This window comes from Microchirus variegatus, assembly GCF_963457635.1.
Source record: "Microchirus variegatus genome assembly, chromosome: 9".
Lineage (NCBI taxonomy): Eukaryota > Metazoa > Chordata > Actinopteri > Pleuronectiformes > Soleidae > Microchirus > Microchirus variegatus.
Window position 1 is genome coordinate 21,104,759 of NC_139810.1, and position 17,645 is coordinate 21,122,403.

At 40.8% G+C, this 17,645-nt stretch overlaps 2 protein-coding genes across 2 annotated transcripts; both read right to left on the bottom strand.

The window, feature by feature from the left end:
- Window positions 1-37: 37 nt before the first annotated feature.
- mkrn4 (makorin, ring finger protein, 4) lies at window positions 38-5,250 on the bottom strand (the record flags this gene model as incomplete). Its single annotated transcript, XM_083895490.1, has 8 exons — window positions 5,210-5,250; window positions 2,657-2,785; window positions 2,467-2,558; window positions 2,167-2,255; window positions 1,628-1,881; window positions 1,433-1,540; window positions 258-354; window positions 38-178 (listed from the first exon to the last, which is right to left on the bottom strand). Exons 1-8 carry the CDS (start codon window positions 5,239-5,241, stop codon window positions 38-40), a joined length of 942 nt encoding a protein of 313 aa, XP_083751616.1. The 5' UTR covers window positions 5,242-5,250.
- Window positions 5,251-6,580: 1,330 nt separating this feature from the next.
- On the bottom strand, window positions 6,581-13,941 carry ppardb (peroxisome proliferator-activated receptor delta b). Its single transcript, XM_083895060.1, has 8 exons — window positions 13,809-13,941; window positions 11,169-11,567; window positions 10,858-11,009; window positions 10,494-10,632; window positions 9,679-9,881; window positions 9,301-9,507; window positions 8,957-9,200; window positions 6,581-7,849 (listed from the first exon to the last, which is right to left on the bottom strand). Exons 2-8 carry the CDS (start codon window positions 11,506-11,508, stop codon window positions 7,602-7,604), a joined length of 1,533 nt encoding a protein of 510 aa, XP_083751186.1. The 5' UTR covers window positions 11,509-11,567; window positions 13,809-13,941; the 3' UTR covers window positions 6,581-7,601.
- Between the last annotated feature and the right edge of the window lie 3,704 nt (window positions 13,942-17,645).

Here is a 17,645-nt window from a genome sequence, read left to right on the forward strand (position 1 = left end):
CACTGACCAAAAGAACAGGAAAGAAAAAAAACTAATCTCAGTATTCGTACTCCTCAGAGAGATAAAAAGGAAAGTCATAGTCAAAGTCATCATCGTCATCCCCACTGAGTAGAGTCATGGCTATGAAGAAGTTCAGCAGATCTAAACCGTCGCAGTCGTCTTCGTCTTCTGTCGGATGCTGGAGACAAGACAGGGGAAAATGGCATTAGCTCACACATCCAAACACAAGAACACTTGGGTGTTATAGGAATATTTACCGGATATGATCTGCGACGCGTAGGTTTATGTTGATAAAGGCACTCTGTTTTGAAGGGACAACATCTGTACCGTGCGTAGTAACTGCAGCTTCTCTTACTGGAATTACAAACAACCAGACGGATCAGGAGCCATGACACCTCAGCACTGGTTTGAGATTCAAAGCATCATCAGGCGCAATGCCTCCATCTTTACATTTAATGAACAAATCTGTCCCATTTCTGAATCACTGACTCCAAACTGCTGGGTGCAGCATTGGCACGAGTGGTTCAAGGTCTAAAGCCTTATCCTCATTCGTTTTAACTGCACAGTTGTCTGATATTACAGCCATGGCAGGGTACCATGTAAAAAGGTGTTGCCAGAAGGTTGTGCTACCGACAACTCGACTAACTGATCAAAAACAAAAACGATGTTTTACTTCAACTGGATTTGTCAACCAAAAAAAAAAAAAAACACTTCCAGTTTCAAGTTGTTTTTATTAAGGGGATTTTTAACCAGGGAACTGAACCGTTGAGATTCTGCTGAAGACTCTAATGTGCAAAGTAATCAAACTGTTCTTTTAACACCATATTATTTAATGTATTGCTTTGATATTTACAGAGAAGGTCTTGTCCAAATGGTGTTTTGTCTACCTCTGTCAGTCTTTAGAGTATTTTGTGTTTTTAGTATTCTTAATGGGTTTTTTCCCATACTTTTAAAACTATAGGGATTACTTTGCCTTACTTGCATCTGCATGGATTTAAAATATTACAGTTTTGAATTACATGCAAATACCCAGTTACATCCCATTTAATATTAGGCTGCACTACAACCATCTTCTGCAATAGCAGAATGAATGCATCACGTTCTCGAGTGCGACAGATTCATCGTCATCCTGTTACTTCCTGTCGTCTATTGGCGCCATTTCCTGTGTCCCACCTACTCTTTTTCCATTAGCGGTTGTCAACATGTTGCTTGCAGTTGACATTAAATATTATCCATGTAGCGTCGACTCAATTCAAACATGTCTGACTGAGGTCGGGTCCGTTACCCTCACACTACTAAGAGATTTCTGTGCCAACTAGCCATGCTGACCGTCTCCAACCAGTGCTGAATTGTGAGTAAAAATCAGACAATAAATCTTGTAGTGCGTCCCCAGTTTGAAAAAAAAAAGAAAAGAAAAAAAAATTGGCCATACCTGCACTTCTCCTTGAAGGCAGCAATTACATTCTCCTTTGCTTGTCCGTCAACCCAGTATTTGTGCGGCACATAAAAGGCAGATCTCACTCGACACTGTGGGCAGCTCCTGAGGAAAAATAAAACAGTCATCCCTTTAAGTTACATCTTACATCTTCATCTAACATTCAAATATACATATATACCAGACACATACTTGACCACATTCGGCCCAAAGTCCTTTGTTTTCCTCCAGGTCATTATGCATTGTAAACAGAAGGAGTGATTGCAGTTTGGTAATATTCCAAAAACTTTGTCGGCAGGATTCATCTTTTCATACACCTTGTCCATGCAGATGCCACAGGTTACATCTTTACTCTGGAAAAAAGCCTCCATTTCCTTCACCTCCACCTGGGTACCACAGGCTGCTGCTGCTGCTGAAGCCACATGCTCCGTCTCAGCTGAAGAAGTCTGTGAAGGTGAAGAGGGTAAAAATGAAACTCCCCTTCCCTACGTTATGAAAGGATGTATACATCCTTTCATAACTTTCTCCATCCTCCCATCGTCTCCTACTACTTTGTTGTAGTACAGGAGTTGTACCATTCTTCATTCGCAGAATAACCTCCAGCTTTGAAATGCATTAAGCAACGTACAGACACAGTTTATTCCAAGGCCGACAAGTCAAACACTTGTGTAGCATATTCAATCTCTGCCAGTAAACCATAAATGTTGCATGCTGGACCTTTAAATACAAACCTGCTCATTTTGTCCATCACCTGCTCCTGCATACGCAACGTCTGAGCTGGGGCCGAATTCCAGAGGAGGAGTTAGAGGAGACTCAGTATCTGGAGAAACAAGGAGTAAACCTGTTTACTAATGGAAGAAATTCCAAAGCCAGTTTCACACAGAAAACATCCAATACCTTGTGATTGTTCCTCAGTAATATCCAATACCAGGCGCCCGGTGTTGTGTTGAGGATTTGTCACATTCCCTGATCTGCTGCATTCCTGCCTGGACGTCACCGCAGTCTGCAGAACAGCCGGCTCCGACTCTCGCCTGCCAGGGTGAGCGTGAGCCATGTGGGAGGAGGAGGAGGAGACAGTCGGTACTGAACCTCTTCTACTCGCAACTGCTGCGTCACCTTCAGGCTGAAGGACATGGAGAAACCTAGAATTGGGAAAATAACGCACGAGTAGAGAGAAGTCATTTATTTACATCAATAACCAAGAGAATACAAAAAGCTTACCTGCAGCGTTCACCAAACCAGCATCCACCTTTCTGATAGTGCCTACATATTTGGGCCGATGGTATGACTGGCCACTCATGACGATAATTGCAACGTGGACCAAATCTGCAAGAGCCATTAATGAATCGCCTGTAATGAGAAGGGAAAGGCCTGTAATTCATTTATCATCATTTGACATTTGATTTTCCCCACAATTGATTAACCAAGTAAAAAAAAAAGAAAAAAAAGCCAACACTGATCACAGCTTGGCAAAGCCTCTGTGATATTAGATAAGACGACATTGATCTCACAACCAGAGATAAGATAATCCTTTATTTGTCCCGCAAAGGGGAAAGTTTAAAAAAAAAAAAAAAAGGTCAAAGGTTGAGAAGTTATAAACACAAACTAGGCAGTAGAGATATTAAGATAAAACATAAAATGTGCAGTGGCACAGATTTACTTTGCTTTACTTAAAAGTAAAGTCATTTTACCCTCGCGCATCCTTCATGTCCCCCAATCGGAAAATGTACATTCTTACAGCGACAAAGACAGTCATGGTAATAACCATGAATGAACAATACAGAAAATAAACTCTTAAATAAATATAGCATGAATTTGATATTTACAGTATAAGCCTTGCCAGGGAATTGCACATTGGATATTGTACTTTTGTGAATCACTCTGGTCATATTGCATGTGGGATGACATGCAATATGGGAGAGCAGTTCTTGTTGTACAGTCCAACATCAGCAGGGAGGAACAACCTGTGGTACAGCTGTAACTGAAGGAGCTGCCCAGTGCTGTTATAGTGTCCTGCAGGGGGTGGGAGAGGTTGTTTGAAAAAGAACTGAGCTGACGATCATAATTGTTGCCAGACACTTCCCCCCCCCCCCATTCACCTGCTGCGTCCACCCTGCCCCAACAGATAAGATCTAGTTCACTTAACGCAAGGCATGCCACACATTCACACACTCACTTAAAGGAAAAAGGATCCTTGATTTTAACAGGGCCAAAAATGGAATACGATTGTGGAATAAGTCTATAGTTTTGAGGCAGCTGCAGGAGAGCAGACTGACTGGTCAGCAAAATAAATTAAACCATTTGTAAAATGGTACCAAAACAAACCTTTGACTCAAGCCTCAACCAATATATGGATCCCATCCACTGTTGGGGTCTCAGACAAGATATAAAACCTTTTCCATTTACCAAATTATTTCATTTTTAGTTCTGGAAAAGAACAATGCTTTCATGTGCTGCAACACGGCAGATACCACTTGCAAAAAAAACGAGATTGTCCCTCCGTTAGACGCATTTAAGTCAATTCAGATTCAGGTTCAGACAAAGCAAAGACAGACAAGCCGATCGACACAACAACCCCTCACAATTCTCATTAAAATTATATAAGCCAACATGCAGGTTATAATATCAGTGCTTCTCACTTATGGCCAACATAATCACAATAATTTATAATGAGTTGACATGATTATTATCATCATGTATGGGTAACAGGCAGTGGCCTAAAGTGGCCTTTTGAGTCACAAGATGTTCACAGAAGTATCCTCTAGAGTGGTAAAAACACAAGAGCCCTACTGGCTGCCATTCATATGTGGCCACTCTAATGTAAAATATTATTTAAATAAAAATCTATTGTTTCTTAAAAGTTGTGCTTTTCTAATGGGAAAAGTGAGGCAGTGCACTGTAAGATGACCTTGCAACTTCATTTCCTATGGGTGCCCTTCTAATCAAAAAGGGTGTCATTATGAAGGTCCCTACTGGCCCTACATTTATTTAAAATTCACACATTTTAATCACAATTGTTGTACAATTGCCCAGGAGCATTTGTCAGGCTCTGCATGGTCTGGTGTTTTTAATGCAGATGGATGTAGGTTTGATATATGAAACTCATATACACAAACTGACCTGAATCTGCACTCACGTTTATAAAAATCATAATATAGCTTTTTCTCATGTTTTAACTGACACTGAACACATTTAATATCAAACTATGGTCTGGCGTTGTCTAATCCAGTGTGAGTTGAACTGTAATTGAAGAAATTCCCACTCATTCAGAAGCCCTTAAATGCCTCAACTGAACAAGGTTTACGTGCTGTCGGAAATCAGAGACTCCACTGGCCTTTATAAAGCAACAGTGACTTTACCGTGTATTCATCGAGTCACGATTGTGTTTCAAGCGTTTCCTTTGATCAAACGCAGGACATTGTGTTAATCGCTTTCAAAACATGCAAAAAAAGTAAGCATTTTTCGGAGAATATTTCATCGATATTGATTAATATACACCCGGCAACGTTGTCATGTTACTCCACACTGGTGCTGACAATGTAACATCATGAAATAAGAACTAAAAGTGACTTTGACCTAATTTTACACGCATCAACGGCCGTTTTTCACCGGTCAACAAAGAGTCACCTTTTCCACCTGGAGGCCTTTAAACGCAGCACAGCGGCGTTCAAACTTCGCCGCGCTCGCTGACTATCACTGAGGTTTACCAGCCAAGAGCCTACTGTTTGTCTTTCGTTGTATATATTTATAGTAATGTTTTTAAAGGACGCTTACCTGCAGATACTTCCACTGCGGCCCGAGTCCATCCTCCGTGAGTTTTGAGCAGGCCGCCCAGCGTCCTCCAACAAAACGTCTAAATAGTTAACAGCCGGCAGCTTTTTACCAATTAACCTTTCAACGAACCAATGAGAACGTGACGCCGACGTCTGTGCGTAACGTTGTCCGTATTCGGAAACGTCAAATTCCCATTGATTCATCCATTAGTATGAATTGTTCCGTTACTCACAGCTAAAATGTAAACAACACGGAGAAAAATCAGTGTTTCTAATAAAGTTTATATATGAGATTTATCTAAACTACATCTGAAGATAGGTTACATGTGACTTTTAGATGGAATTACTTCCAGTCTTCACACTTTTCTTTGTGTGTGAACAAATATTGTCCATCACTTACACAGGCATAGAGGTAGCTTACATCAACAACTTTCTTGGTTTTGGTGTACATACTGCTTTTATCCATCCACATTAGCCAGTCAAATCAAATGTGCAACGTGTACCAAAAGCAGGAATTAAGGCAAAAAACTGTCAATTAAGAACTGTCAGAGATTAGATGAGACAGTGGAATTGTGTCACAGATAGTACATTAGAGGTAGATAGGGATTGAGAGAAAAGTGTAGCACAAGATGAGACTTAAGAAGGTGGAGACTGTGTCACATAATAAGCACAGGAAAGAAAACAAGTCCACAGAATATGGAAAAAAAACAAAAACAGAAATGTATGAACAACAGTATTGTAAAGCTGTCACACGTTGTGCCTCTCCTTATTAGGAAAACCAGACTACATACGACAAGGTATGACTCGAGAACAGTTTTCAGACACGACCTTCATGAGTCCAGACGTCCAGAGAGCGTCTCACTGAGACGCTTTCACAACACATGAGAATCTCCAGAGGATCCAGGTGAGGGTGTTTTCGTCCTCGCTCGTTCTTACAGGAAGTAGAACATCTAGCTATTCACTTGCTGTGGGTCCTCTGGAAATTCTCCTGCTGTGTTCATAACCAGAGATGATACTGTGGAGCTGGCAGGAGAATCTCCAAAGCCACAGCTGTGTTCATACATGGAGCTCCCACACTCACATCTATAGGTAACCTTAGAAGTTTAGTGCATGTCTGAAAATAGGTATCTTCGTTGTGTGCATGAGCAAAAACAACTTCTGAATTGCCAGATGCTGCACTGATTGCTAATCATTACTATTCCAAATAATGATATCTTGTTACACTATGCTGGTTTTAGGTAAATCTCGAAAATGCCTTAAAATCCAAGCTCATTAAGGAAAAAAAAATGTATTGGTATGCTTGACGATATATTTGGTACAACCTAAACTAAACAAGCAGACGTGTAATATGAAATAACACATATACATAAAAGAAGATGATAATTCATGTTTTGTCCTTACACGTATGATCAACAATTACAAATAATTAGTAACATAATTACAAATAAACTAACAAAAAAAACAACTTAAAATGGCAATTTATGATATTTTGCATGTCCATGAGGAAAAAAAACCCAACATGCTGTCCCTTAAACTTCAACGGGTCATGCATTTATAGTGTCAGCTTCAGGAACCAAGTCTGTGCAGCATAGTCCACTGGTTACCACTTGGGTAGATGGCTTTGAGACAAAAACCTAAAAAAAACTTGGATTTCCATTCATTGAAAAATAGAAATGGTATTGCACAGACATCTGTATTGAGAGAGCTCTGCACTGCTGGACCCAGCCCAGTTTGTGTTCTATCAAGCAAATCGTGGCAAAGAAAGGCAGTCGTCGTTGATGAGGAAAACGATGTGAAGAAAAACCAAAACATCTGTGTGCATCTTTAGCTTCACCCAATCATTTATCACTCCACCAATGACACTGGTGTCACGAGAAACTCCAGCAAAGTGCAAACTAATGGCTCTTCTCTTTTATGACAATGTCAGTGATGTAAGATGTAGGAAATGCTTTCTCTATACAGCAAAACACTGAGCTGAGTTGAACGAGGAGAAGCTCTCTCTAGACACTGCTCTGGGGTCAGCATTGCTGTTAGGAGGAAATAGGAGCAGCCTCGGTGAGACAACATATCACTCTCTCTGTTAAGTGACCGTTGTGAGAAACTTGGACTTGCAGCAAATGATTCCAGATGTTTATATCAGGCACACACACACACACACACTCTCTCGCTCTCTCTCACACTGCTATGTTGAAGGTACTGTAATGCTGACATTGTGTAGATGTTGCTGATTGTGTTAGCTCTGCTACAAGCCTTTTTGTCTCATCTGCTCATTATAAAACCCATGCCCGGATGTGGAACAGTGCTTGTACTAAATGCAGTGTATTATTCTAAATGTAAAAATTCATAAAAGGTCTGTAACAGTATTGCTAAAAGCAGTCTGTGCTGAAGATTTACTAATACATGTCTTTGTAGATCTCCTGTAGTAAAGGGTGGAGCGAAGTCTCCGACTCAGTCTTTTTAATCTTTTGGACGAGCTGAGCGTTCTCAGTAACCAGCTGACGAAGGTCGGCCATCTTCTGCAGCAGCTTGGGGAAGAGGTAGACGGAGTCCGAGTGGTTTGCCTGTAGGTGGAGGTCCAGGGCCTGGAGGATGTTGTCCTGACTCTGCTCCACCTGCTTTACGTTCATCAGCCCGGGACGATCTGTGAGCAAAAGACAGGAGCAAAGGACCCCACTGAATTAACCATAGATGTGAATGTGAGTGTAAATGGTTGTCTGTCCCTGTATTTTGACCCTATGCTACACTAAAGACCTGTCCAGGGTGTAAACCTGATTCCTGGCCCATGTCAGTTGGGTTAAGCTCTAACTCCCTTTGTCACCATCAAAGGACAAAAAGGTACAATTCAGTGGTTCTCATGTGACTACCAAAACTAACATGTGGTCTAGAAATACAGTAACAAAGTATTCCAATGAATGATGGCTAGAGTTCCATTTAGCTTCCTCAGTTTTGTGGTGCAGGCTGGCTTAGTGTCAGACTGTCCTGACTTCAATTACACAGAGCCATCATTAATGTTACCTGGAACACCTGGAGAAAATGGCCAATTGTTGGATTTTGTCACATCCTTCAATTTGTCAGCAAAAGTAAACAGAATCTTTGATCAAATTATTGTCTTTTAAATGATAACAAGTCAATACCATCATCTGCTAATCCAGAGGAGAGCAATTAAAAAGGTTTGAAGTTGAGAGCCATTTTTAGAAGCCCCAAATATCAAGGGGTTTGATGATTTCAGATGGATGGGTGGACAGGTGGCTCTGATTCAGATCACTACACCCCCCACAGTAAATGTCATGAGGACAAGCATAAGAACTGTTAAAAACTTACATTTCAGCCAGTCTGAAATTAGATTTTAATAACCAGAATGTCAAGCGTCAGTAATTACCTTCTAAGAATTCTGAATTCTAAGCTTTCTAAAGAAGTGGAGATATACACTACCGTTCAAATGTTTGGGATCACTTAGAAATGTCCTTATTTTTTAAGGAAAATCACTTTTTTTCAACGAATATAACATTAAATTAATCAGAAATACACACATGCATTGTTAATGTGATAAACAATTGCAAACGTCTGGTTTTTAATGGAATATGTACATAGGTGTATAGAGGCCCATTTCCAGCAACCATCTCCCCAGTGTTCTAATGGTACATTGTGTTTGCTAATCACGTTAGAAGGCTATTGGATGGTGTATCCCACTGATAACAACAAGCAAATTACTTTGTTATTACAACATAAGAAAAACCTTCAGTCTCACCTCCGCAGAGAATAATGGCAGCAACAAACAGAGCCAGGTCACTGTCATCCAGCTCCAGAGCATTAAACTTGACCGCAAACTCAAACTTGGGCTCCATGATCTCATTGAAGGGCTTTCTTAAGCTTCGCAGGAACTCCCTGGTGACGAAACCTTTTCCGTTGGCCACCAACAGTCCATCTTTGTTCATGAGAGACGGCAGCATGGCAAAAATAGCCTCGTGCACGCCGTACTTCAGCAAAGTCACCTGCGGAAAAAGCACAAGGACAAAGGTGCATTAGTGTCTTCCTGAACAGTCACCTACAAATGAAGTTACCGTTTCGCACACTGAGGAGAAAGTGGCCCACCTGGTCATTAAGGTAGAGATCAACGAACCCTGGAATGCTCTTGGCAAACTCGGTGAGCTCTCGCACAGTCTCCACTGTGGTACACTGGCAACGATAGAACACATGGACACCAATCTCCTTGGTCAGCGGTGCCCCGGGAACTAACTGGCTCCATACCAAACCACTTTCTGCTTTCCACAGTGTGTCTACATCGTAGATTACAAATGGCTGGGGGTAGGAAAAAATAAACATTTGTAATTTCAAATACTTTTATTTTATTTTTTTCAAAAAAACATTTCAGCCACCGTTATCAGATAGCTTATATCCTGTGATGATCCTGTTTTACTGTGATATACATCTGTAGAAACTAGACGGGTAACTTTTAAGACAGGAATGTACCGAGGTGCTGCTGGTTTTGCCTGTCAGGATGCTGCGGGCCCTCTTCTTGGTCATACTGAGGTTCTTTTGATAGGCTGCGTTGACTTGTTTGGCCAAGGTCTTCAGGTCGGAGCCACCTGGTTTGCCATGGTTGAGTTCCTCAGCGAGCAGGCCCGCCACCAGCTTCTTCCGCTCAGCCTCAGGCATACGTCCGTATCGGATCGCTGCTCAAAAACACACAGACATGTTGGTTTCATTTTGAGTGGAGGTTTCAGGTGTGTCTGTGTGTCTGTGGGTTAACATGTTCATTTAGTTCTTCGTGTTTCCCCTCTGGTTTACTTGCAGGGTGCACACATGTATTCCACATGAATAGCCTTTTCCCCCAGTGTAAATCACATTTACTTCATCTATGCTTGAACATCTGTTTCATTTTTGTCCCCCCAGCAACAAATGATGTAAAAAATTGTCAACAAAAGAGATTAGAAAGGTTTTGAAATGAGCAAATGTGTAATTTAGTTCATGTTTAATAAATATCATCTTTACTGGTTGATATGGGCAAAACAGATTTTTGCCCTTAAGACAAAGTTAAAGAAACCAATTCATTGTGGTTCTTCTTTAAGGGTTGCAAATGACAAGCTTGTTGGACAAAGAAACATTTCACATATCTTCAGTGAGAGAAAAAAAAAAACATGTTAAAGCTGCGCATTAACCTTTAATTGCTATATATGTATTGAACCTTTGTTTCTACTAATAAGTATTGCCATTGTTTAACTCCCCAGCCCTAGCTACAAGTCCTGTATTAATTAATGTTTAAATAAAAACGTTTTCAATCTCACCATCATGGGACATTCCCAAAGACAGGCACTTCTGGAAGCGACAATATTGGCACTTGTTGCGATTCTTTTTCTGAATCTTGCATGAACGCTCGCAGCGGTCATATTCCAGTTTCATTCTTACAGTTCTGCGAAAAAAGCCCTGAGAGAGAAATAACAACTGTTAGAGCAACTTCAATAAAACAAAACTATGATTAAAATAGTTTTATTGTCTTAAATAAGAACTAAACCCTCTTCTTTTTAGGTAAAAAAAAACAGTGCATATGGGCATTTTTCAAACTCAAGCATTGGGCAGAGTTAGCTTCAGAATAGGGGGTTGAGTTACTCTTTAATAAGCAATTGTAATGTGATGTATAACCTGCAGTACCTTACAACCCTCACAGGCATGCACGCCATAGTGGAAGCCAGAGGCCTTGTCACCGCAGACCTTACACTCCACACTGATCCCCGACGCTGCGCTGTCCTCACGGCCAAGCCGCAGTTGTTCCGACAGCGAGGGTGACGAGGTATGGGACAGGTCTGTGGAAAAAACACATAAACGTTGAGGCTCAAAAGTAGCTGTGTGAGTGTGCCTAGATGTCGAGCTACTAGCTGTAAATATGTCAAAGGATGTGCATTATGTCCTTTAAATTATGTTCCCATTTACTGAAATCAAAATAAATGAAACTTAAGTCTTACCTGTATAGCTGGATGCTGCACTGCTGTTTTCCTTGCTGTGATTGTTCTCTTCCTGATCCACACCTTCATTCTCTCTGTTCTTCTGGTCCCCTTTTGGGCCTTTAGAGACAGGCACTGCCTCCCTCTCTTCTCTGTCCTCTTCATCCTCACTTTCCCGGGCCTTCAGCTCTTGCAGGTCGGTCAACTCCGACACACTTGTTCCCCCACAGCTGTCTGAACCCACAGACTCTCCCTCCAGTGACGTCCACCTGACGTCAGCAGTGTCCTGAGGGGATTTGGGCTCGCTGTAACCATTCACTCCGTCATGCTGTTCTGTGGTAGTTCGCTGAAACCCTTCCATGGTTCTTGTTGAAGCTGACTCAGCGGCTCCCCTCTTGTCACGTGGCCATCATAGCTCCACTGTCAAAGGACATATAGATTTATTTTTTTATGTAATGCAATGGTAACATGTATTAACATGTTCACTAAATATAGAATACACTTTGCCTCTGTCCCAAAAGTCCATGTCTTCTATTACAAAAAGATCCAACAAGTGATTTGTTTGACAGCTGATTCCAAGGACCAGTCCCCTGAGTGTACAGCTTGTCATAACACACATCTCTAACATGTTCCCTGCAGGTATGCCAGAATCAAAATATATACAAAAAATGATATATAATATATGATGACTTGGTTGTGTCTTAGTGTATCGGAGGTAACTGTTTATTTAAGTGTCCTTTTCCAATCAAGTACTGGTTGTGTTTAACAAGCCAATGAGTATTCTTGATATAAATAGGCATATGACATGACATAAACTCACTAAAGAGTAGTGGCTGGATTTCTAAGGGGCACAGTACAGAGGTGATTTGACCTCGAAGTGTAAACACATCCTATTAATAATGGTAAATTATTATAATATCATATATTATAATACCAACATCTATCATGGTAAATGTTATTTTATACACCAGTCTTGACATATCACAATATGTAAAAAACAAAAATTGGAATAGCAGTCAAGAAATTGCATTTAAAAACGTAATGAAGCCATAATACACCTACACATTCGGTGAAAATAAAATATCAAAGGGCAGAAGTTTGGAAAAGCTTACCTTAAAGCAGGCATCACAAAAATATTGAATGCAGACTGTAATGACTTTAACTTGTAATTTTTTTCTTGCTCGTTTTTTGTTGAGTTACATGTAACTATTAATCGATGCAAATAAAATACGCATTTATACAATCCAGAGGTAAATATATCCTCATATCATCCACTGGAATACAAATTACTAATCCGAATATCTGCCTAAGGCTAAAACCACTTTTTTTTTTTTTTTAAACAAAACAAACAAAAAACTAGCTTAGATTGCTAATAAGAGCTACATGTATACTGAAATACAGGCACAACAAGACAAGATTCCTATCCTGACCACTGTCTGTCCTTCACTATCTTAAAAAGTACAAATATTCTGCCGCGCAGCTTGCAGACATCTGTATTATTGTTTGCCTCAGTCCATGGCAGGGTGCACAGTGTACTTGGTGAGTGCTTTAAGGCGACAGTGTGCTTGCACCCTGTACACACTGAGCAATGTTGATCTCCAGTGGAGGCAGTGGAGGAGAGGGCTTTGGGGGTGGGGGCTACATTTTTGCCTTGGGGCCCCCTAGTGGATTAATCCGTCTTTGAATGTAGTCTGCGCTGACAAACATCCACAGTATCTGCTCATTAGAGATATATTAATGACTGAATAGTGCAAATGGCTCCAAGTCTAGACTGTGTCCTGTCGGCTATATGAACATTTCCTGTCATAATTACCCTGCATATTGTAATTTGTGATATTATTGCGATACATGCTTTAAAACATTTGTTTAGGGTCGCAAACTTAAATTGCCAAAGCCTTCTTGCTGTAATCTACCCCGATTTGTGTTTTTGTTTTTTTTAATCTGTAAACAACTTCTGAAAGTGTAATACAGACATATAACATATATAATATAATAATAAATACAAAACAAACTACTTAGGGTAACAAAGAAATGTTCAAAGACATGCAGAACATTGCAGAAACCATAAGCCGCATTAGGAAAGACATGACAAGTTGTTAAGTTGTTTATATTAAATTTAAACGTTGAAAACTAATATTCAATTAAATAAATAATAAAAATAAGTCCTGGACTTATTGGAATTATAAATACAGATTATAGTAATACAAAATTAATGACTAGGACTGTATTTTGAAAGCTACACGGACAATTTTCCACATTCACAAAACGGCGGTGTTTATTTTTTTGTTGAAACCGCGATTCGCGATGATATCGTACGTTGTCCCATCACTGCATGGGGCTGTTAAGACATGTCATCCCGGAGCCAACCTGTCACACTGGTTCTCGTAAATATCTGCCAACATGACTGAGAAGGACTTTAATATGGTACGAGCAGAGCTAAGCTGTACAACTGTGAAACTTTCCCTGTGAAAACAGTATTAAAAGTGTGACTGGGTGGTGGGAGCCTGTCAGTCGGCCGTCGACGACTACGGCACGGTTAGCTCACTCAGCTAACTTAGCTACTAACCTTGAATGTTGACGATTACTAGCTGTTAGCGTGGCTGACCCACATTCCCGTGTGTGCCTTTAATAAACGTTAGCTGCTTTGCCAAGTGAGCTTACCTCTCGTGGTAGTGCTGTAGCTGGTTCACAGGAGTTTCCACACAACAAACGCCGCCAAAGGGTTAAAAAACCAACAAGGGAACAGCAAAAGAAAAAAAAAACAGTTCCGAGTCCGGTCCACGATCGATCGGCTGTTGACAAGTTGTGTGAAGTAAGCAGCAGCAGGATAGAGAGAGGGAGAGGGGGGAGAGAGAGGGAGGGAGGGAGCTAACGACAGGAGCTAACGACAGACTGCTAACATAAACTTAGCGGGCACTCCAGGCCTTCATGGAGCCACCGAACTGGCACATCACTGAGTCCCACAGCAGAGAAGGACCGTGAGGACAATTTAGCCGGTTCACATATCACATTGAGATAAGTGTAGTTAAATGACAACCATTTTCATACTCTGTGCTCGCTTCTGGCTGTGCTGTGTCTCACTCACTGCCCCCTCCTCTCCTCTCCTCCCCCTCTCCGTCACATGCCAGGACACAGCGCCCCCATCACAGACTCACACTGATTTTTTTGCTCTGCTGTGCATCGACTCCCTTTCATTTGGACAGTCAGTCTGACCAAAGCCTTATAACATAACAATAAACACAACCAGCTAACGCGGAACCCTAAGCTAACCTGTGAACTACTGGTGCCGACAAGGTCAGAATTTATTCCAAAAATAGGTAAACAAAATGACTACACACACACTGAGAGACAGAGAGGTTTAACTATTCCTGCTGGGACTCTGTGTTGAATTCCATTCATAGACAATCTAAACCAGGGGTCTGCAAATCTCCAGTATCAGAGGAGACATTTTGACCCTTCTCTCTCCACCCAAACATAATTAATCTTGGTTCAAACAAGGCAATTTTGCAGTTTTATTATCTATAAAATAAGGAAAACATCATGTATAAATAATGTGTGGATCCATACGTGTACTTCTTCATGTAAACGTGACTTCATTTAAGTGTTGGGGGACGGTGTTCCATATTTCAAACACAGGTCTGTGAGGTTTGAGGAGATTTTTAAATATTTGATGTTATTTATCGCCCTTGATTTAAAAGACAAAACTGTAAAAAAAAAAATATTTCGTAGCATACAAGGAGCCATTGCAGAGGGGCTGAAGAGCCACATGTTGCAGACCCCTGGCCTAAACAAAGAGTTATTACTAACCTTAACCTACCCCTAATGGCAACCAAACCACAATACAAATCTTAGCCCGAAATTCACCCAGTTTTTTGCATCAGATTTTGGTTTCAATGAGGACTACTGGTCCTGAGATCAGTGTTCAGGTCCCTCTCTGTCTTACTCAATATAATAATAATATATTGTATGTATGTGAAACGGGTGCAGTGTTGACCCAAATGCAGCACAATACAGCGCAGGACAGTTGGTAACAGTTTTTATTAGAACAGCACAGACAAATGGCAAACAGACAGGAGACGAGGAATCAGCAGGGATGTGAGGGCACTCTTTGACAGAGAGGCAGAGATGCACACAGATTCTTTGAGGGGGAACAGCAAGCAGGCAGGCAGGTAGGTAGGTAGGTAGATGCACCAAACAAAAAGCTCACCAAACAGAAACCAGAGACACTGAGGCAGAAACATGGTCAGGGACAGAAGGCTGAGGTGACATCCAGGGTTCAGGCAGAGGCAGGGCAGGTCAACGACAGTCCGGAAATAAACGCCGGAGAGTCTTGCACGAGGGCTAAGAACAATCTTGCAAAGGAGCCAGCGAGTGAGGAGCTGGAGTATATAGGGAGGGCTGATTGCAGGAGATGAGGAGCAGCTGTGATCACAGGTGAGTAGTGTTGGCTTGATGAGTAGGTTTGTCTTGTTCAGGTAGAGTGGGTTGGAGTCAGGTGAGCGGAAAACTGCTGAATGAACTGTGACAGTTGTTGATTAACAACAGACGCTCACTCGGACAGGACAGATTGATTGATTCATTAATTCATGTAAATCAGGGGTGTCAAACATCAGCATCACGGTTACCCTCAAAGGGCCAGATGTAACTGTCATACAGAATACATGTAACTAAATGTAACCAAATACAATGTAAACCAAAGGTAACTACTCCGTAACATATAGCTTTCTGTATTTATTACTTATTCAAGTTACAAATATGATGCATTATAGATGTAACCCTGTCCGCGATGGTGTTTACGTTAAACTAAGAGTTTTAAAAGTCTGTATCTGGTCAGGGCAGACCTGCTCACACACCTTCAGCATGCACTGCTTCAAAAACACACCCTCAGAAAAAGTATTTGAAGCACGGGTGATTTCTTCAGCCACAATAAAGCTAGAGCTTTCACTGCCACATCGTTTTTGGTTTTGGCTTTTGTGAACACATTCTGCTGCGATCACAGTCTCAATCTCAATTTCACTCGTCGCATGCTGCGTATACAATGATACACTGCAATCTAGTGGCAGGTTGTCGTCACTTTGTGGGTAACACAATTGCCATGCATTGTGGGAAATGTAGTTTATGGTCAACGCAGGTCTTAAAGCAGCATAGACCTATTTTAACACAGATTTTTAAGACCTATTAATCACTCGCGGGTCACTTAAAACGATGTGGCGGGCTACATCTGGCCCCCAGGCCTTGAGTTTGACACGTGATGTAAATAATACACATTATAATATATGTACTGTATATCGTACAGTAAATAAAGTTAGGATTCAACACATTGCTGTACAAATATGACTCGTGATATTTAACACGTTAGTCATCTTACTTTCATAACATAGAACCTGGCATTATTGCTTTGAACAAGAAGGTTTATGATTTCAGCCAATCGCCGACGAAGAACATTATCCGTAAGGGTTAGGGTTTGTCTGACTGATGTCATACACCAATAGATTTATTGATTACTTTTGTCATTCATGTGTATGTCAGTTTCTACAACTCAAGATATCTAAAAAAAATATATATATATATCGGGAGTGAATATATTACATATATACATATTTATTAAATAGTGTTTCTTTCAGAAAACAATAGACCAACAAGAAAAAAGTCAAATGGGATACAACCTGTAGGTGATAAAGATCATCACAGTGTCTCCATGCAGTAAGAGCAGTTTGTCAGTGGATGTCTCTGTTCACTCGTGTGAGTCAATGGTTTTTCTCAGTGAGAGGCGTCAGATTAGTGCGTGCTGACACATTTCAACTAAGCGATGACTCAAATTCAAACTCAGTGAGACATGCGCGGTTGTGTACATGCACATTCAGCATTACAGCACCCGACTTCTTCCGCACACGTGTCAGCTCATGTATAAATGTACGATTGGTGTTTAAATTGTTATTATTAACTGTTAACAATTGTGTTCTGTGTCATTTTAGAGAAAGGGAACATTTCAGTGTAATTACATTGTACGTTGCAACCTCATTTAAGAAAGTAAAGATAACAGCGAAAAATCTTGTTATGGCATTAATTCACTCTTTTATTTACAGTTATATGTTATGTCTGTTATATGACAGAAGAAACAGGAAGTTCAAGAAGAGTTGCCTCCCCCTCCCCGCCCTCTATCTCCTTCCTGTTTGTGAGGAGTGATACCTGAAAATTCAACCAGCTTTTCTACAGATATCAGGACAAGCTTTAAAAACATCAAACTGCACCCCAAATATGTAAATATTTTTTTAAAATGTTGTATTACAGAGCTTAAAGTGAACTTCCATTACACTGTTTATGTATGTATCATTATTTCCACATCAGCTTTTTAGCATCTCGTCCAGCTCATCTTCTTTGCACTGAGGAATTATTAAGAGAAGTCCTTTTCACACGGCCGATCTGAGCAAAGCGTTAGCTGAGCGGTGAATTCTGCAAATGCAACTTCTCACTTAAACGTGTTACTATCGTCACTAT